At 34.1% G+C, this 21,382-nt stretch overlaps 1 protein-coding gene across 7 annotated transcripts in view; it reads left to right on the forward strand.

The window, feature by feature from the left end:
- GALNT13 (polypeptide N-acetylgalactosaminyltransferase 13) overlaps positions 1-21,382 on the forward strand; it is a 585,401-nt gene that overhangs the window by 354,135 nt on the left and 209,884 nt on the right. For all 7 annotated transcript variants that reach the window (XM_054478803.2, XM_063647484.1, XM_063647481.1 and 4 more), the window contains 3 exons: positions 11,234-11,400; positions 11,894-12,101; positions 15,007-15,177. In XM_054478803.2, the coding sequence (XP_054334778.1) occupies positions 11,234-11,400; positions 11,894-12,101; positions 15,007-15,177 (546 nt within the window). The remainder of the gene's footprint in view (positions 1-11,233; positions 11,401-11,893; positions 12,102-15,006; positions 15,178-21,382) is intronic.

Genomic DNA, 21,382 nt, shown 5'->3' on the forward strand with positions numbered 1-21,382 from the left:
CATCACTGGCCATCAGAGAAATGCAAATCAAAACCACAATGAGATACCATCTCACACCAGTTAGAATGGCAATCATTAAAAAGTCAGGAAACAACAGGTGCTGGAGAGGATGTGGAGAAATAGGAACGCTTTTACACTGTTGGTGGGACTGTAAACTAGTTCAACCATTGTGGAAGTCAGTGTGGCGATTCCTCAGGGATCTAGAACTAGAAATTCCATTTGACCCAGCCATCCCATTACTGGGTATATACCCAAAGGACTACAAATCATGCTGCTATAAAGACACATGCACACGTATGTTTATTGCGGCACTATTCACAATAGCAAAGACTTGGAACCAACCCGAATGTCCAACAATGATAGACTGGATTAAGAAAATGTGGCACATATACACCATGGAATACTATGCAGCCATAAAAAATGTTGAGTTCATGTCTTTTGTAGGGACATGGATGAAATTGGAAATCATCATTCTCAGTAAACTATCACAAGGACAAAAAACCAAACACCGCATGTTCTCACTCATAGATGGGAATTGAACAATGAGAACACATGGACACAGGAAGGGGAACATCACACTCTGGGGACTGTTGTGGGGTGGGGGGAGGGGGGAGGGATAGCATTAGGAGATATACCTAATGCTGAATGGCGAGTTAATGGGTGCAGCACACCAGCATGGCACATGTATACGTATGTAACAAACCTGCACATTGTGCACATGTACCCTAAAACTTAAAGTATAATAATAATAAAAAAAAGAAGTTTTATTATTTTAAAGAACTTCAATTAGCACCAAAATACTTTTCAAAACAAGTCTATAAAGGGTGACTATTTGACTATTCCTTTTGAAGTCTATTTCTACAATTTTAGTAAAAACCACAAGGTGCAGTGGAAGATAAAATGTCTTTCCTCACCAATAGTGTTGAATTCACTGAGCCACATGCTATTAGGTTGGTGCAAAAGTTATCGCAGTTTTTGCCATTACTTTCAATGGGAAAAACTGTGATTACTTTTGCACTAACCTAATATCTAACCTATTTTGTTTGGTTTTATTTTTGTATAGATTTTTCAAAATTCAAATAAGAAAATTATGGCTATATACAATAAAAAAGCACCATGTAATAAATTTACATATATGTTATACTATATTCTAGGCACCGGCCTACTTTACGTTAACTGCCTCCTGTCTCACAACTCTGCGAGGTAGATACTATTATTCCCATTTTACAACCAAAGAAACCGAAGCACAGAGAGTTAAAACAAAAGAGAGAGAGAGAGAGAGAAGCCCAGTCTAACTCTAGGCCTATGCTGCCCTGGATCATCTCAGATAACATTCCAATTATAACAATGCTGAAATGTGATTGGTGAGTTGATCTAATAATTCATGCAATGCCTGCCTCACTATGAAGCTTTCGCTCATTCAACCTCTTATTAAATATATTTTGTGATATGAAAATACAACTAGTAAATATGTAGTAGCACATTTGCAGCCTCTAAAGTTAATCGTATTGATCCTAATTGTCAATGTTCTACTCTGTTCTGCTTCTTTCATAGTGTCCATAAGTTTATTCCCATTTGTAAACCTTCACTGTTTTTAAGGCACCAAGCCTTGATGGACAGTTACTGCTTTAGACTTTGAAATCATCGTCACTCTAATAATCACTGTAGACTCTTTATATCTAAGTCCTATTTATTTCCATCAAAGTATACTGCAACAAAAATAATGTACCATCTTTATTTACCATGTGGCTTAGTTAAGACGGTGATATAACTACCATTGTTATCAGCAACACTATCTGAACTAGTAAAATGTTTTATCCCATCAGGAAATAACTTTTGAAATCAGACTGCATGGGTTTGAAACCCAGCTCCACTACATAGAAGCAAGTTACTTAATTGATTGGAACATCAGGTTCTTTATTTATCAAGTGGGAACAATAGTATAATTAGGTTGGGTGCAGTGGCTGTACCTGTAATACTAGCATTTTGGGAAGCCGAGGTGGGCAGATTGCTTGAGCTCAGGAGTTTGAGACAAGCCTGGGCAACATTGTGAGACTTTGTCTCTACAAAAAAAAAAATACAAAAATAAGTCAGGAGTGGTGGCATGTGCCTGTAGTCCCAGCTACTTAGGTGGCTGAGTAGAAGGATGCTTGAGCCCAGGAGGCGGAGGTGGCAGTGAATCAATATGGTGCCACTGTACTGCAGCCTGGGTGACAGAGTGACCCTGTCTCAAAAAAAAAAAAAAAAAAGAAAAAGAAAAAGAAAAGAAAAAAAGTAAAATTTGTTCATAAGGAAGATTGTAAGGATTATCTTTTCTGTTAACCCCACAAAAGACCACCAGAATAACCTGATGAAGAAGGAAACTGAGTTTATTTCCTGATCACCACCTTAGCAGATGTCTTAGTAGTCATAGAAAGGAGAGGCCAAGGTGGATATTTGTAGACATTGGGAATCTGGACTCAAGTAGATTAAGGAAGGTCTTTTAATGTATTGGGTGAAGTATGTAACATAATAGTTTGGGATGGGTAGACATAATAACGAAGTTCTGGAGGTTAATTGATAAGCAACCAGTTTGTCTAGTTAGGCAATATATAATAGTCCTATGAAACAGGCTGCTTACCCACGTGAGCAACTTACCCTCTTGAGAATGGGGCTGTTTGAACAGTTTATTGTTTGAATAAATTTATTTCCTAGTAGTTCTTGATGCATGAAATGAAGATATTTATGACTTTTAAGCCTTATCATAGTTCTGATAGGTAATCTGTGTGGTTGCTGGAAGTCTCAGTTCTGAACAAATGACATGATCCATATAAAACACACAGCACAATACCTGCTATATAATTAACACATCCATAAATGTTAGCCATTTATAACTGCCTCTTGTGTTATGATGTTTCTTAAATCAGGGCTTGATAGATGGGAGACCTAGCCTAACTCTGGCAAGATGCAAAATTTGGTAACCAGACAGAACAATAAAGTGGAGAAAGTGGTCGGGGACGGTCCCAGTTGTGCTTAGTAGGAGGGGGTGCAAGATGGCAGATAGCTCATGGATGGTCAGAAGCAGGCAAGAAGCAGAGATCTAAGCAAGCAGGCAAAGCATGAGCCTCTGGGTTCTTCCAGCTGAAAATATTAAACAGAGATTAAGGTAAGTAAGCTGGAAGATCTACCAGCAGGCCAGATAAATTTAGGATTAGGAGCTACGCATGATTTAAAAGAGCTGAAAGGGAAAGAGGCAGGACCCTTACTCCATACTGCTACACTGGACAAACAGATAAAGCTTCCCTCAGGCCTAGATGGTCTGGCCACCAGATCTATTACTGAAATTTTTTGGGAAATAGTGAATATAAAATGAAAGTTTGACCACAGAAATTAAAGATAAAATACAAAATAATAGAACCATGTCAATGATCAGAGTCCTACCAGCAGCATAGCTGACCCAAATAATTTTAGAGACCTTATCTATAATATTCTGTACAGTGCTTCATATTATAAGAATATTATAATAATAAATTACATTCATATCATTCCATTATAATTTCATATGTTCTCCTCCAAACTTCTGCAATGTAGATATCGGAGCAGTTTTACTCTAATTTAGGTGATGACAAAACTGAAGCTTAGAGAATTTAGTCACAGATTTTAAATGGCAGAATGGGTAGGCAACTACAGGTTTTCCAGGCACAGATCTTGTTCCAATATGTCCAAATAGTAATTATGTTACTGAGGTTTAAGGGGAATGTGTTATAATTGGATGACTTGCAAACTCATTTTCATATCCTCTTTCCCTTTCCCTTCTCTGTCTTTTGCTCATTTTTGGTTATAGAAAAACAAAATCAATTGAAGATATGAAAAAAATGTTTTTTAAAAAGATATTTCTACACCTCTATTTCTTCTTGTAATAATGCAGAGATATGATTGGGGAGTTGATCTGATAATTCATACAATATGACTCCTCATTGTGAACCGTTCATCCATTCAACCCCTTATTAACAATATTTTTGTAACATGCAGAATGCTAGATTCCGGAGAGGCAGAGATAAATAAGGTGAACCTTCCTTCTGTTCTACTTTTTAAGAATCCCCTAGTCTACTGGATTTGATAGATTTATTGTGAAAGAGTATAAAAAAGTAAAAGATTAAGGCATATACAAGGTACAAGGCCAGGGAAGGGGGCCGTATATTCTAATATGGGATTAGGGAAGAGTAGAGAAATTCCTTGGCTTCCTGTTCCTATTTTGTCCAGCACCGCTATCTCCCACCTGAGATTCCTACGATATATTTCCAATGGAAGCCAAGAAGTATGGGAGCATTGGAAGTACATCCTGCCCAATGACCCTCTCACCCCATCCCCACCAATAATCAGAAGAAAACAGAAGAAGCAAAGAATTGATCTGATAGCAAATACACCAAAGATGACTACAGCATCTCCCTGGATTTTAAAATAAAGATGTTTGGAGCAGATGAATACCAATCTGATTTTTTAACAATTTGAATTACCCAAGTAATTATGACATACGAACTTACTTTTGGAAGATTTAACACATTGTAAATATAAACCAACACATAGAAACCCATGCAAAATTTAGTGCTTCGTTTTACTTCAGGCCCCAAGCTGCTCAATTATTATGAAAGAACCACTTTTTGGTTGCCCAAGTTTTCTTTGCATGGATGCATGGGAGAATGATGACATTTCTCTCTGTGAATATGAATGTTAATGATTGGGAAACATAGAAACCACACATAATTCTGCAATTCTCATAGCTCTTAAAATACATAGAGGACTTGCACTGCAAGTCTTTATTTTAATTACTGTTATTAATCTTCATTGACTGAGGTAGTAAAAGGCAACCACTGACTCAATGAGCAGCAATCCAACAAGTCATGCAAACTCCAGTGTTGACAGCCTTTGTTTGGAGTCCTGAATGGATTGTGTCTAACTAAATCACTTGTAATCACGGATCCTTTGTGATTTCACATTCTCATCTTATAGTCAATTTTTATTTCTCTGATGTGGCATGTTGTGTTCAGTAGCTTATCTGAAAACATCAATATGGTTTTGAAAGGATAAAATCAAACTGTAACAGTTTATGTTTCCATAATGTGTGCATAGCCTAGGGAAAAAGTGATAAATAGGAATACTATTTCACTGTATTGCCATGTTACAGACATTGGAAATATGATTCTGCCTCCATATTCTCTCCAAAGTAGATCAGCTGGATTTATTTTTTATATATTTATAAATCAACAGCTAGTAGACCATTAGAAGAGCATTAGTGTACATCCAGATGACAGAAGGGATTGTAAAAGAAGTGGTGAAGACTTTCTGACTTTCCCTGCTTTCGTGACAGTAAATATTGTCTTCTTGCTTTTATATGACATAAAAGTAATCTTCCTACTTTTATACGATATAAACACAAAAAGAGATGTTAACCTCATGCATCATATTTTAAAATGTTGGCATAAGCCTAAAGGTTTTACATATTTCAAAGAGTCTATCTTTATGGTAAAGTACTTGAGTAACCATTCTCAACTTTGGCTACACATTTGAACTTCCAAAGATTTTTGAAAAATATTTTCACCTGTACACACACTCAGACACTTTAATCAGAATCTCTGTGACAGAAACTCTCACGCCTATAGTTTTTTGAGCTCATGAGATAATTCCAATGTCCAGCCAAGATTAAGAGCCACAGATATATTATCATAGCATTAAAAAAATAAACTTTCACTTTCCTTGCAAGTATTACAAATTCAGCATGTCAGTATAGTGTTAAGTGTTGCCATGATAAAGCTTATGATTTCACTGCAATACCAGATTTCAGGCTCTTGATTTGGACTCAAATATTCCTTTCAAATTGATGAAAATTGCTATTACCATCTGCCACTTGTACTCTCAAAGTTAATTACATATACATTGTGCTCTACAATAATGTCAATTTTGCTAATCCCACTTAGATGTTTACATAAAAGAAAACAAATAATAACTTCATAAGATGTTGCTAAAAGAGTTATTTGGTCTAAATGTACATAATTTCAATTAAAGCTGACATTCTATGCTTAGTTTCAATGAAGTGATCCTACAGAAATTGGTATTTCCCTATCTGATATAATGATATATATATTTGAATGCAAGATTAAGACACATTTTAATATGCTTTATTTGTTTCTAATTTTTCCAACTAATTTTTTTACAACTAATGTCATTTAAAATTTTTGATATAGCATTATGAAAGAATCTCAGGCAGAAATCATTAGTATTACTAAATTATTTTTGTTGCATTATTATTATTACTTTATTATACTACTGAAAGAACTATGCAGCTTGAGACTTGTATTCTGTGAAATGAAACTTTGAATTAGCCAACTTTGAAAGTCCTTTCCAGTTCCACCATGTGGAGATTATGAGCTTTACTCTACAGTGTATACCAAGGAATGTCTACCATACATTTCAGATGAGACCTTTGAGATTGCCTACCTTAATCTTATTATGTAAAAGATATAAAAACTGAGGTGAAAAGTGGTGAAATTATCCTTTTCATATCACAAAGAATAAATTGTCTTGTATCAAAGAGAATAGATTATTAGCCAAGTTCTATCTATTTGTTTTGAGTACTTATCCCCACTTCCATCATTTGTTCCTTGTTCATGTTGTTGTTCTTGTTTGTTTTGAATTGTTTCTGGAAATAACAGTGAGTTAAAAACTCTGCCAGCTTTATATATGTGTGTATATATATATATGTAATATTATATATAACATATTAGATATTATTTATAATATATGGTATAACATATAGTATAAAGGGTTTTTACACAAAACTTTAAATGCATTTTCTTGTCTAAACAAAAGAAATTATTGCATTCACGTGTGTTAAGATGTGCAGTTTTTTCATTTTATGTGTCTGAAATTAGCATGAGTTTTTCAAACATGGTCATAGCTGTTCATATAGCCATTGCTTCAACTAAATTATGTGTACTCTTTGTACTGTGTGTATTGAATTTAACTGTCATTCACTATTTTTTCAAAAATATTACATTATTGTTCAATATTAGAACAAAAAGTTATTGTCTGAAGAGAACAAGATATGAAAGAACAGCAAGAATTAAATTTCATATGATTAAACAAAGATTTGTTATTGGAGGCATCATTACAATCCTACATTTGCCTGTTCATCAACAGCTGACTGATTTATATGGCTTTTTTCTTATCATGTCAGCCAAGGACCAGGAGTGTTGGCACCACCAAGGATGGTATTATAAGTGTAGAATCATGAGTTCATACCAGATCTACTGAATCAGAATCTGCATTTTAACAAGATCTGCACATAATTCATTTGCACCTTAAACTTTAAAAAGCAGGACTTTATAGTACCAAGGAAGATATCCACAAGAGGTTGATACTGTTTTAGATTTCTTGAGTTATATGCTAAATGTTTGCCCCTCATATGATAAGCAATACTATTTAAAGGCAGAGAAAGCTTAAATGCATGGAAGAAACTTCAAATCCACAGGAAAATGATGTGACTGATTCATAAGTCAAACATAACCATATTGATAGAAATCTAAGTCCAAATTCATTTAAAAGCTTTTTCTGTAAGCTCTATGTAAGTATTAAATAGACTCTAGTGATAAGAAAGCATTGTGCTATAATTTGACCACATTTTTTTCTTTCATAACGGTAGATAAAATCATATCTTCCCATAGATGGAACATTAACTTTGGTAAAATACAGATAAGAATATCAATTCATTGTACCACAAATTCATCAGAAATAATGAAAATCATACTCTTGCTTATATAAATCTGTGCATTTAAGATAACTGGATAAACTGACATAGAAAAGAACTAATTTGTATCACTTTAATAGTACAGAAGGAGTCTTCTTTGCTGAATGACTTTATTTATTCAGCTTTATTGAGGTATATTTGACAACTAAAAGTTATGTATACTTAAGGTGTATAACTTGATGTTTTGATACACATAAACATTGTGAAATGATCATGTTAACATGTCTGCCACCTCACATCTTTATGATTTTTTTTGATGTGATGAGAACTCTTAAGATCAATTCTCTTAGTATATTTCAACTACAGTATACAATACAGTATTATTAATTATAGTCACCATGCTGTGCATTAGATCTCCAGAACTTATTCATCCCCCATAACTGAACCCTTTTACCCTTTGATGAATGACTGTTTACACAGGAAGAAGAGGAAGAATTAATTAAAATATTAGCCCTATTTTATTTTTATGCTACATTAAATAATGACAGTGGAAGTTTTCTCTAAGTAAACATGATAGCTACATTAACAGTAAACTAATTCATTATAATTTTGACACATAAAATGAATAAAAAGGTAACATTTTTGAGTGGATTTTTTTAATCACAAAGTAAAGCTTGATAGAAATACTTTAAGATGCTGGATCGAAATATCTGCTTTTAGTTTGACATTTTAAATCATTTATTTAATTGTTGGCATTTAGTGTAACATACAAAAAATGTGATTGAAAAAATCTTTTTTAAAAAATGATGCTGAGTAGACTTCATTCACTGTAATCCTTGAGTGAAGCCACTAGTTGTTGGCTGTTGGACTGCTTTCAGCCTTTTTTTCTAGCTATACTTCTTTGAGGAGGAGGATGATCTTTACCTTACTCTTGGCTTTGCATGCTGAAAGTGATTAGGTTTTTTAATGAAGCAGAAGAATGGAAATTTGAGGAAAATGGTAGAGAAAACCCTCTCTCATTTACCAAGATGACGTTCTAAGTTTATTTAGTGATGAGCTACTTGGAGATACAAGTCAAATGATGAAGTTCAGAGAAATCTTTTGAATCTTGTCACCAGAAAGAGATGACAATAAATCCAACTACTTTTCCCATGCCTTACATTTTTATTTTCTTATATGCACAGTATCTTTTGTATTATAGATGCTTAATAAATCTTTTTCAAATAAATGTATGCTGGAAAATGTTGTAATTGAGGTAAATGGACATTTTTAGCTGGCTATATTGCAGAAGACTTTATTGAGTAGGTGATCTTTCAGACAGTTTTAAAAAATAATGAAGATCTTAACTGGCACACAATCAAGTATTTATTATATGCCTTCATCTTCCACATTTTATTGTATTTTTTTCACTCCCTTGTGAAGGAAACTAATTTCAACAATGCTGTATGTGTCATGCATTAACCCATTCATAAGTAGCAAGAGGTATCTGATTCAGTTTATATTATGGTACTAATTATCTAGCTCTTCAGAATATTTTACATGAAAAAAAACCTCAGGTGAATAAACTTCTGTTTCTGCTGCAGAAACCTTTTGACATTTTTTAATAAACTGTAATCACGTTGACTTAAAATGACATGACAGAAATGCCTGAATGTTGACAAGTTGATGGGAGCAACAAACATCTGCCTGTTAAATTTGGGATCACCACCTACAGCACTACACGTATCATTGATCCAAGTGTACCTTGATTGATTGCTTGAAAAGAAAAATCTGGACTTCTTTGGATTTATAAGCAAAGTCAAAAACATTTTTCAAAATATTAAGTTCTAAAAGTAGTAATAATTATGGTGTAGCCCCTTACTAATCAGTGTGCTCCGGGAACCAGCAGCCTCTAAATCATCTGGGAGCTTTTCGGAAATGCAGAAACTTCACCCTAGACCTAGTGAATTAGAATCTGCATTTGAATAAATCTCCAGGTGATGCTGAAATGGGAAAAGTTGCCTTGTCCCCCTCACATGGAGTGTGATGGGGCTGTGGCTTGCTTCTTCAGTGCCCCCTGCTCAAATCTCTAGGGCAGTATATGGATGGACGGGCAGGTTGTGGGGCTCCGACTCCAAAGCAGTGTTTAGGGCCCTAGTGGGAGCGTGCTACCGTGTACTCTTTTAATTTTGCCGTCTATAGGCAGCTTGTGTTAACCAGCTCAATTGGACCCTCTGCCTTGTCACTACCTTGTCACAAGGACAGAGGACTTTCTGTATCCAGGGTTCTTGCCTTGGTGTACCGGAAGAGTCACATCACACTTAGGCTTGGAGAATGAGTGCAAGGTTTTATTGAGTGGAGGTAGCTCTCAGCAGATGGGGGGAGCCAGAAAGGAGATGGAGTGGGAAGGTTTTCCCCTGGAGTCCAGCACCTCAGCGGCCTGGGCTGTCTCCTGTGACTGCCCCAGCCAAATTCCGCCTCCTCCCACTGGTCAATGGCTTGCTGGCTTGCCTGTGCGTGCTGGTGCATCCATCTCCATGTCCAACCGCCCGTGCTTTCCCCCGCTGACTTGCTCCTCTCCACATCCAGCTGTCTGTTTCATCCAGCTGTCTGTGTCTTCTTGGGCAGATCTGCTCTTCTGGACGTCCAGCAGCTTGTGTGTCTGCCTTCTAGAGTCTGGGGGTGGTGGAGCGGGGATGGTTATAGGCACAGGATGGCAGGCCAGGGTGGTCTTGGGAAATGCAACATTTGGGCAGGAAATGCCTGTCCTCACCCAGGGTCTGTAGGGGTGGAGCCCTAGCCAGGAACCACGCCCTTTTCTACCCAGCACTCCCCTTCCCTTCTTCCCTGTCATTTAAAGGGACCACGCTCTTACCTTCCCAGCACTTCCATGTCAATGACTGTGCACATTACAGTTTGAGAAATGCTGGTAGTCCATTCCCTTTCCTGATCTCCAAAACATAAGGAAATTTTAGAGGCCAGGATGCATTTAGTAGATTCTGAATCTAAAGGAAACCTAAATCTTTCCTTGGAAGTAGACATTGTTTATAGCATCCTCAAGTGGAATTAAAAGCATACATGACTAGATTTAGAACAGAAAAATCTGTTTTACATACTTCAAAACCCTTTGGACCTGTGTCTGTTTATGTTCCTATGACTTCTTGAGTTATACATTTTTATTAACAAATGATAAAATTATATTCACTAAATGAACTCATTTGTACCTGTTTTACCAGTTTCAGAATGTTATTTTATATTTCTTAAGTTTTTCTTAGACTTGTAGAAATCATGCTGCTTTGTTCCCTGCAGGAGTTAAAATAAAAATATTAGTAATTATGCATATTTAATTTTCAGAATGCCAACTGATTACTCACAGCACTTATAAAAGGGAAATGATTTTAGATATTCATAAAACATTTCCTTAGTAAGGGGCTTTCAAGTCTGAAGTTGTGTTATTATGGATATTTCTTTGTATAATAATCAGGATAAAAAATGCATTTATTAAGATCCCTCTTCTTTTCTCTTTTTCAGATGTAAGACAAAAGTCTACCCTGATGAACTTCCAAACACAAGTGTAGTCATTGTGTTTCATAATGAAGCTTGGAGCACTCTCCTTAGAACTGTTTACAGTGTGATAAATCGTTCCCCACACTATCTACTCTCAGAGGTCATCTTGGTAGATGATGCCAGTGAAAGAGGTACAAACTGGTTTTTTGTTTTCTTGTTTTGTTTTGTTTTGTTTTTTGTATTAGAAAGCTTTATTATGGCCAAAAAGATAACTAGGCAATTATCTATATTTGCATTATAATTTTACTAGCCCTGCCACAGCCTATCAGATTCTCATCAATAACCTCATTAATGCCACCTCTAGAAGCAAATAACTAATTATTTCACTTTCTCTGATGATTCTATATGGTTCTTACTAACCTAAAACTTCAGCCAAAATGACTTTCAAAAATATATCTTTTTTTCCAACTCAATTGATTATATTATTGAGCATTCTCATATGATTTTATGGATACATGACATTAATTAACTAATGAAATCTCTGTTATTTTATATCTAAGGCAATAATTACTGACAGGAATTGGCCACCATTTCTGTGTGTTGAATTTCCATCTTGGTAGTATCTCTGCTATTTCTTAAAACAGTTTCAAAATTTTTTCTTATAAATTCTTATACATGTTACAGATTTTCTCAAGTTGACATTAGAGAATTACGTGAAAAATTTAGAAGTGCCAGTAAAAATTATTAGGATGGAAGAACGCTCTGGGTTAATACGTGCCCGTCTTCGAGGAGCAGCTGCTTCAAAAGGGCAGGTCATAACTTTTCTTGATGCACACTGTGAATGCACGTTAGGATGGCTGGAGCCTTTGCTGGCAAGAATAAAGGAAGACAGGTAAGAATTTATGTGTTCTGTCTGCCTGGGTTACGACTGAACCTCTTAGGACAGTTCCGGATGTCCATCAGAATTTCTCCTCCAACTTGCTATTTTTAGAAGGTTTATTTTATAGCTTTTCTTAAAAGCAAGTTTTCCCACTTGCTTGATAAATAAGACTGCCGTATTCATGCTGGACATAGATAGTTGATTAAGAAATAGTGAAACAATTCAAATAATAAAAACAGGTTAAATTACTTTTTAGGTGAAGGAAATAAATATAATCTAAAATAGTATAATTGTGTTATAAAGCACATTTTCAAAGCACCTTTTTGTGTTCTCACAACCACCCTGTGAGGTAGGTACTGTAGATATTCTTATCTATAACTCATAATGGGGAGGAACAAAGAAGCTACATCTAACTTGCTCCAGTCATTGGAAGTGCTGGGAACAACAATTCCGCTCTTTCCAGTTCTCTGCCAGTGTTCTCTAAACTACACTAGCACCCTTAGTCAGTCTAGTTCAGATTCACCTGGAATGTCTTAAAAATGCAAACACACACATGCACACACATAGCACTGAAAAAATTATAATTAAAAAAAGAAACATAAGAGCACAGCTATAAGAATATGTTTAATTGTTTCAATAATATTGTCACCTTATACATACACATTTTGAAATCTGGAAAATTGAATAAATAACACTTATAGAAATTAAGCATCCTTATACATACCTGCAATTCCTTCTGTTGTTGATGAAGTACAAGCGTTTTTTTGCAAATATTTATAAACACTGGTGATAAGAGTATAATTTCTAAATACCTAATGAAGATAACTAACATTGAATGCTATCTGATACAATAACAAAACATTACATAACACCATACTTGCATAGTCGTTTTGTCTATAGTAGCAAAGTCCTTCTAGAATTGACATTTTTAATTAGACACTCAAGATAGGAGCTTCTTAGTCTAAGCTAGTCCAGCCACATCACTTAAACAGCAGGATTTGGTACTTGCCAGGAAGGTGGATGGAAGCTGTCAGTAAAATGAAGCACAGCAGTTGAAGAAAGCAGTAGGAACCTTTTAGTCCATAGAGTGTTGTACATGGCTAATAACATTTTTCCACTCTGTGTATTGTACAGTACCCACAGGACAATAAGACTGACAACGTAAAATGAACTTAAAAATGAATTTCCTGGCAAATTTCGGTGTATTATGTTGTTTTTTTTTTCCACATGTGTTTCATATTCAACTGAATGAGCTTTTAATGTTTCAATACGGTCATACATAGGCTATTTTTTTTTGATCTAACAACATAATTACACTGTATTTGCATATGATGAACCCTATTGTCTTGTCCTGATTATAAATTGTAAAACTACCCTAAATAGTCTGTTCAAGATTTTTAGACCTAATTTCTTCTCCTCACAAGTTAAATCATTAAATCTAATAAAGGAAGTGAGAAAAATATTGATTTTTCTGGGATCCAGAGTCACCAAGAAGCTTTTCCAAGGCTAGAGGAGTCTTGCAGATAAGTTGAGGCTCTGGTCAGTTGTGTGGAATATAAGACTTCAATTGAAAATGAGTATCGGTGAAACTGGTGTTACAAAACAAATATAAATAATGGACATTTATGTGCTTTTCATATCTAGGGATGATTCAGAAGCTTATTTGTATATTGCCTTCTACCAAATATGAAAAACCAACTCTGGTCTTCAGAATTAGCTACAACCAATACAATTTGAGTAGGCCTGAACAATTACTTGTGGAAATCACAGAAGGTTGGTCCCATAATAAAATAAATGAACAGGCGTTAGATCAAGAATTAGAGAAGGCACAACATGGATTAAAAGTGTACCTAATGATTTTCCCAAATGAAATTTTCCATAGAAAGCTACCATTAAGAACACCAACCTTTTGGCTCTTACTTTAAGAAAAATGGGATAGGCCAGGTGCGGTGGCTCACACCTATAATCCCAGCATTTGGGAGGCCAAGGCAGGTGGATCACCTAAGGTCAGGAGTTGGAGACCAACCTGGCCACTGGCAAACATGGTGAAACTCCGCCTCTGCTAAAAATACAAAAAGTAGCCGGGTGTGATGGCGGGCACATTGGGAGGCTGAGGCAGGAGAATCGCTTGAACCTGGGAGGCAGAGTATGCACTGATCTGAGATCTCCCCACCGCACTCCAGCCTGGGTGACAGGGCAAGGCTCTGTCAAAATAAATAAATAAATAAATGAAACACCAGAGATTAAAGTTGCTTATCTTTCCCTATCTTAAGCTATTGTCTAGATTATACATGTAAACTCTTAATTTGAGGACATTTTACTCAGAAATTGTCATGGCCCTATCATCTTTCATAGGAAACATTTACTTACACTGACAGATTATGATTTTTGTTGTTGCTGTTTGTTGATTTTTGTTTGTTTTTCCTAGTAGGTGTTTTCTCCATGAAGATGTTCTCAGAACTCTCTAAACTAATGTACCCTACTTGAAATGTAAACTACCAGATCTAATTTGCCATCATCCCTTCTTCCCTCCCTGAATGCTATTGCTTTTCAATGGGTTGTAGCTAAAATGATGCATAATCTCAAAGCAGCTCTACTAATCATGCTGTGGGTGGAGGTTTTATAAAAAACAGACCCTGCTCATCTTGCTAGGTTAGTACTTAGAATGCATTTGGAAATAAACTTGAAGGTCAATTAGTGTATTTGATTAGATTTCAAAAGATAGCATAAAGTAAACTGTAAGGAATATGTAGTCAAAGGAAATAATTCCATGGACTAATGGGATAAAATGAAGCTAAAGGCATATTAAAGTAACAAAATAATTAAATTTCATCATATCACCTATAATCAGTTTGAAGAAGATAATGTTACATTTTAATTATCATGTGTCTATAAATTGGTTTTAATTTCTCTGCAGGAAAACGGTTGTCTGCCCTATCATTGATGTGATTAGTGATGATACTTTTGAATATATGGCTGGGTCAGACATGACTTATGGGGGTTTTAACTGGAAACTGAATTTCCGCTGGTATCCTGTTCCCCAAAGAGAAATGGACAGGAGGAAAGGAGACAGAACATTACCTGTCAGGTAAGTAGATCATATCTCTTGAAGATTATGTATATTCCCCTAAAAATTAAGGAATATTATAGATTTCTGTTCTAATGTTTAATTATTTAATCATATCCTTATTATTCAATATACATATACATTATGGCCTTTACATAATCATATAAGGATCAATGACAATATGAAATCTAATTTAAATTAGTATAGGCAAACTTAAGTTTTGGCAAAAATGCTAAATATCTTTTGAAAGTTTATGCATTCTTATATTCAAAATATATTTACTGTGAATTTTCTATGTGTCAGAAATGTGCTAGCCTTGACACTTCAAGAAAATGTGTGTTTACCTTAAAGTATATGGTTTATAATAGAAATGTTCTCAAAACTGAAATAGCCAAAAATGTTTTGGTAAATATTCTAAATATACCACCTTTAAAAGGTGATCTTCCTTATAGATTCCACAGGTCCATTTGGAAAATATTAATGTATTCAAAATTATGAAGGGTTTATTGTCCCAAATTACTTCAAATACTACTTAAGTTGAAATACTGATTAGTAAAATATGCGCTTACTTGTAATAAAAAATATCATATACATCTCGAATTGTCTGTACAAGCATTACCCACTTTGTTAACACAAAAGTATCTTCTTCCTACTTAAACACATTGTGGACCTCTTACCTGAAACTAAAAATCGGTTTCCTGAAAAATACTTTGGGAAGTATTCACTAGTTTAGTTCTTTAAAGATGAATTTGGCAAATCATCCTTCCTTTGGAACATGAGAGAAATAACCTAACATTCTAGAACCATACACTTTAAGTCCTCACTTAGCATTGTCAACAGGTTCTTGGAAACTGCAACTTTAAACAAAATAACAAAAACACTGTCATTAATCTTATAATGGAAGGACATTGAACTAAAGGATGTTACTCGAGGACCTTTTGTTTGTCATTTCACTTCAAGTCGCAACATTAAGTGAAGACTTACTTGTATGTAAAATCCATGATCTGAACAAGAATGTCTGGTAACCTACTGAAGGGGTGACTTATCTATTGTCACCTACTTAATTATATAATGAATTAATTAAAATTAAACTCTAAAAATTGGCTAATGGAAGAGAACGGCTAAAGGTATTTGTTACTGAACAATTAAATATTAGGGATGTTAACTTCTAAAGGAGATCTATTACATCAAAAAGAAAAATAAAATATGACTTCTAACATTTGTACAAAGTCATGTAAGTTATTATGTCAATATTTAAAATGTAACTTAGTAGTCTTAAGTCTTGTATAATCTTCAAGTTCACCAAGTCTTATTGATACTTACCTTTAACAAACTGGGAAAATATAGTGGCTCATGTTACCATCATTTATTAGATATTCTATTTTCCAAATTGTTTTCATTTAGTGTTAACTAATTTTTAAACTTTAGATCCCAAGTGAAAACTATCAGAATGCTTGACCAATACACTTACATATAGATGTTTTTATTCATTTGAAAATGCTGTTTATAAGAAGGCATATTTATACTCATTTAAAAAAACACATTGGCAAAGGACATGCTTTATTTGTGTTCTCACAGAGTCAAATGGAAGATAACTGAGAGGTAGCCAACATTCACAGTAAGAAATTACTACTCTCATTCATAAAATAAAGATCTATGTAGAAATCAATCATTATTACTCATCTTTCATTAACTAAAACAAAAGATGAATCATCTAACTTCCTATATTTTAACCATAATTTATGTGGTTGTATTGCAGTAATATGAGAACTGATAAAATCTCAGTATATTTTGTTTGCTTCAGTAACTGCACATCATTTTATTTTCTAACATGCTGAGGAAGCTGAAGCGAGAGAAACAGAGGAACTTCAGTCTTTGCTGAAGTTTCTAGATTTTTGTGGCAAAAGGTTAATTAATTCATGGGCTCAGTTGTAACAGCCTGCAGGTAATTTTCATCAGCATAGCTGTAATGTGAACCTTCCTTCTACTTGTAATCTATTGCTTGAAGATGTGATCATTTTTCTCACATTCATACAAACAGATAAATCATTCTAGATGTTGAAGACAATTTTGTTCCTACTTGATTAACAGAATTCTGAATAGCTTAAGTGATGAAAATGAAGCTGAAATTTTAGTTTTCTTAGTGGAATGCTTCATTTAAAATGTCAGTTATGACAGAACTTTGTAGTCACCATAATTGGCTAGTCATCATTTAGAAATACAATCATGCATCTGCTTACGTTGAAAGCCAAGTTGAACTTGTGACCTAAATCAGTTATACTACATCTAAAGTAAAGCTTAACATGGTCATTCTTATTTTTCTGGGCTTTGGTATTTTCATTTTCATAATAAATGGAGTTTGTGAAATACTTGTTAATTTTCATATTATAACTGTGGAATAATATACATAATTATGAATATATATTTTCCTTTAATCAGTAATATATAGTTTCCTTTAATCAGTAAACTTTCCTTGACATTTAATAATCAAATTATATGACTTTTCAAGAATATTTCAATTATGTGTGCAACAAATAGTGCTTTTTAAACTGGAGGTCATAAACTAGGAGGTTTTGTGCCAAATATTCCCTGTAGAAATGTTTTATTTGGCATACATAGTGTTTTACATTTTCAAAAATTACCAACACTTTAAAAATGAGATATTTTAAATAAAAATCTGGATTTCCATCTACTAATAAGTCAGAAGATCTTGCTACAATGGACCAGGATTCTTACCTGGCACCATCAGGTGGAGTTTAGTAGAAACTGCCCATGTGGAAATGGCATGAAAACTTATCCCAATCTCCACGACTCCTTCTAATTATGTTCCTGACTCTGAGGCTGAGGGTCATTTGACATTTGTCATCATTCTTGAAATTGAAGAAATATTTATCTGCACCTGTGTTTTGAGGAAAGGGGGAAAATATGTTTATTGTAACAAATCCACTTTATATAATTATCTTTATCTGGCTATAATCTTTTAAAGTTTTGACCCTGGTCTTAGAGGCTACTGCCTGGGAAATGGCTGAGTTTGAAACTCATCAAGCATATCACCCCTGTATAACTATGCATATACATTACCTAATAGAATAGGCAACTAGTAGCAAAGATATCTGATAATGCAAATAATACTCTAGATCATTTAATTAATTTGGGGATGAGTTATGCATTTTTTTCCTAACACATACAAATGAGAGGTGATTTGGTTTAGGCTATTGAAATAAGTTTGATTCCATACAAAAACAAACATACAAACTGTTCTATTTGTATTCCATGCATACAAACTGCTGGGCACTGTGCTAAGTTCTGCACATACAAGCATGGATAAGGCAACCTATGCTGTAAAGTTGCTCACTGTCTGGCACTGGCCACAGGTATGCTGGATGAGGGAAAGAGTCTAGTGTAAATAGTCCAAATGTGGATGTACAGGAATAATTATGTCTACTACTAAAGTGGTGTGGACCTCTAGAAAGGAGCCTGGCTTAAGTCTTATTGATTGCTTTAGTCTCTTAATTATGCCCTATAAGTGAACCTCAATAAGTAATTATAAAGATATTCATTTCCACTTTAATTTCACACTGATTAAAATAGATTTTTTAAATTAAAAACTTACTGGTAATTTCCAAGTAAATTTACCTTTTTTCACCCTTCACATCTTACCTTATGGACTCTTACCTTTAATCATCATTAATATTTTTAATATGACTGCCTTCATTTTTACTTCAACTGCCATGTTGAGTATATTTCTAAAGTAAAACAAAAGAGTTTTAGATGTTCTTTTAATTCTGATATAGTAATAAATCAAACATAAATGTTACTGGTTTTTATTTCAGACCTATTGTACCTAATTTTATATTCCTTTTTATTAGCATTCACTTGATTTCATGCGTTTATTTTTCACTCAATTAGAATTAGGAGTTTATGAAGATCAAATAAATCAAATAACATCATTAATATCTCTGATTATAATTGCATTTTATTGTGAAAAACTCAAAGAGTGTTCAAATATATTATCTCCTCTATCATTCTAGTGATTCTATCATTCAATGCTTCTAGAAGAAACATTGAAACTAGCCTTGGAGGATCTGGTTTTATTTCAAGCTCCTGCAATTGAGAAATTACCTAGTCTTCTCAACTATAAAATGGAAAATTATTCTCCCTGCTTTGCTTAACTCATGAAGTGCTATAAAATATTGAAATGAGCAATGTCCTTGATATGAATTAGGTTTTAAATTTATATCTGATAATGTAACATATATATATTGCAAGATAAATGTGACAAGTACCTAAAAGTATGAAGAAGCAGAACACCAATGAGCCACCTCTTTTAGAATTTGGTTGTATTTTCTTCCAAGGCTTTTCTATTCAATTTCTCCACATTGTAAAAGTCCATATATCATCAGTATTTTTCTATGCCATTAATTTTTCCCCACATAGGTTTCAATGGCTGCTAATGTCTCAATTACTTATGATGTTTCCCTATTTTTTTGTTGACTAAAGTTCATCAAGAGTTTGTTTGAACTTTGATTTTTTTATCAATTATTTCTTCACCTAGTTTTTGCATACAAAGTGATCGCTTTGGAATTATGCATTTGAATTAAAATTTGTTTTAATATTCCTGATACCGTCTGCCAATTTAATTCCTCCCCAAAAATATTATCACTGAATCAATTTATAATTTCACTAGTAAGTATAATAAATTAAAAACACAAATGTTACTCTTTAACATCTTATACAAGTATAAGGCAACGTTTCTTATATTTAGTAGTAACAAATAATTTACTTCTTAATTTTTATCAGATTGTATTAGACTTTTCCCAATCCAACCATAATATACATTTGGATTGGAGGAAAGAAACAGAAATAGATACCACCAAAGCCTTTAAAACACTTCTATAAAATAAAAGATATGGAAACAATAGCACAGGGAGAGGTCAACATTGTGAGCAGAACAAAGACTGAAAGAAAGAACTAACTTTGGAATGCTCAACTGGTCAACGCTCTTGCTTACTCCTGTTAAAATCTAATGTATGTTGATTGAGATAAGTAAAAAATTATCTCCTCAGATAAAAATATTTGAATCTATTCTGTGAAAGAAAGAGTACTTTTATATTATATTTCTTTCTAATAGTTTAGGGGATAATTTGCAAGACTTTCTTAGCAGCCTGTTGGGATGAGAAGAAAACTAGGGTAATAGAGTGCTAAGTTAAATATTACATTTATATACTGAATAATTTTGTCACATTAACCAAAATATTTTATGACATCTGATCCCAGATAGCCCCATTGTTTATTTTGATCCCTCATAAGCATGAAATGAAAGTACAATGAAAGATTAAAATTTTCACCAATTACTGTACATCCTTGTGGAGGCTTAGGGTTTTATCAAGTCCTAAGAATTATTAAAAAGGACTTAGGGAAAAAAATAACTACTCCTTTATTGGAAATATAGATGTTTAAGCACAGGTTAAAGTATTTGATTCTCATGCTTATTGGTAAGTGGGTCCTTTGGCAGCAAAACAAATCATTTGCCCATACTAAGCAGAACATTATATTTTTCTTATTCCTTAAAAATAACACAAATTGTTTGTTTCATAGACTCTGTAGGATTTTAGTAAGCTTCCATGTCTATAGCCTAAGCCAGCATAAAGTCTTAAAGTAACAGTTTCTTTTTTTTTTTTTTTTCCGAGACGGAGTCTTGCTCTGTTGCCCAGGTTGGAGTGCAGTGGCGGGATCCCGGCTCACTGCAAGCTCCACCTCCCGGGTTCACGCCATTCTCTCGCCTCAGCCTCAGTTTCTTCTCTACAGAAAGCCGCATCTTCATACCCAAACATAGGTTCAGATGATTGCAATAGTGTGCGGTATCCACCAAACTTCCCATTTTTATCAGTAAAAACTTTAATTACATTTAGCATTTAATTTTTCATCACTCTGATAGAAGAGCATTTGTGCCTCTGCTTCCTTTCTCTTCTCTGCTTTCTATTTTGGTTATAGTGCATAGAATAAGGAAGAAAGGAGAGAAACTCATAGCATTTCATTTCCTTTGGGTTCCTAAACCTACAAAATGGTTAACCTAATAAAGCCATTGGATTTTATAATTTAAAAAAATCAGATGTATGTGAAGATTTCAGCTATTCATGCTCATATTTGTAAATGTAAAAAAACCTCATTTTTATTACTTATCTTTATTAATTTTGTAATCTATGGAAAATGTAATTAACACAGA

The sequence above is a fragment of the Pongo pygmaeus genome, chromosome 11, assembly GCF_028885625.2.
Source record: "Pongo pygmaeus isolate AG05252 chromosome 11, NHGRI_mPonPyg2-v2.0_pri, whole genome shotgun sequence".
Taxonomy (NCBI): Eukaryota; Metazoa; Chordata; class Mammalia; order Primates; family Hominidae; genus Pongo; species Pongo pygmaeus.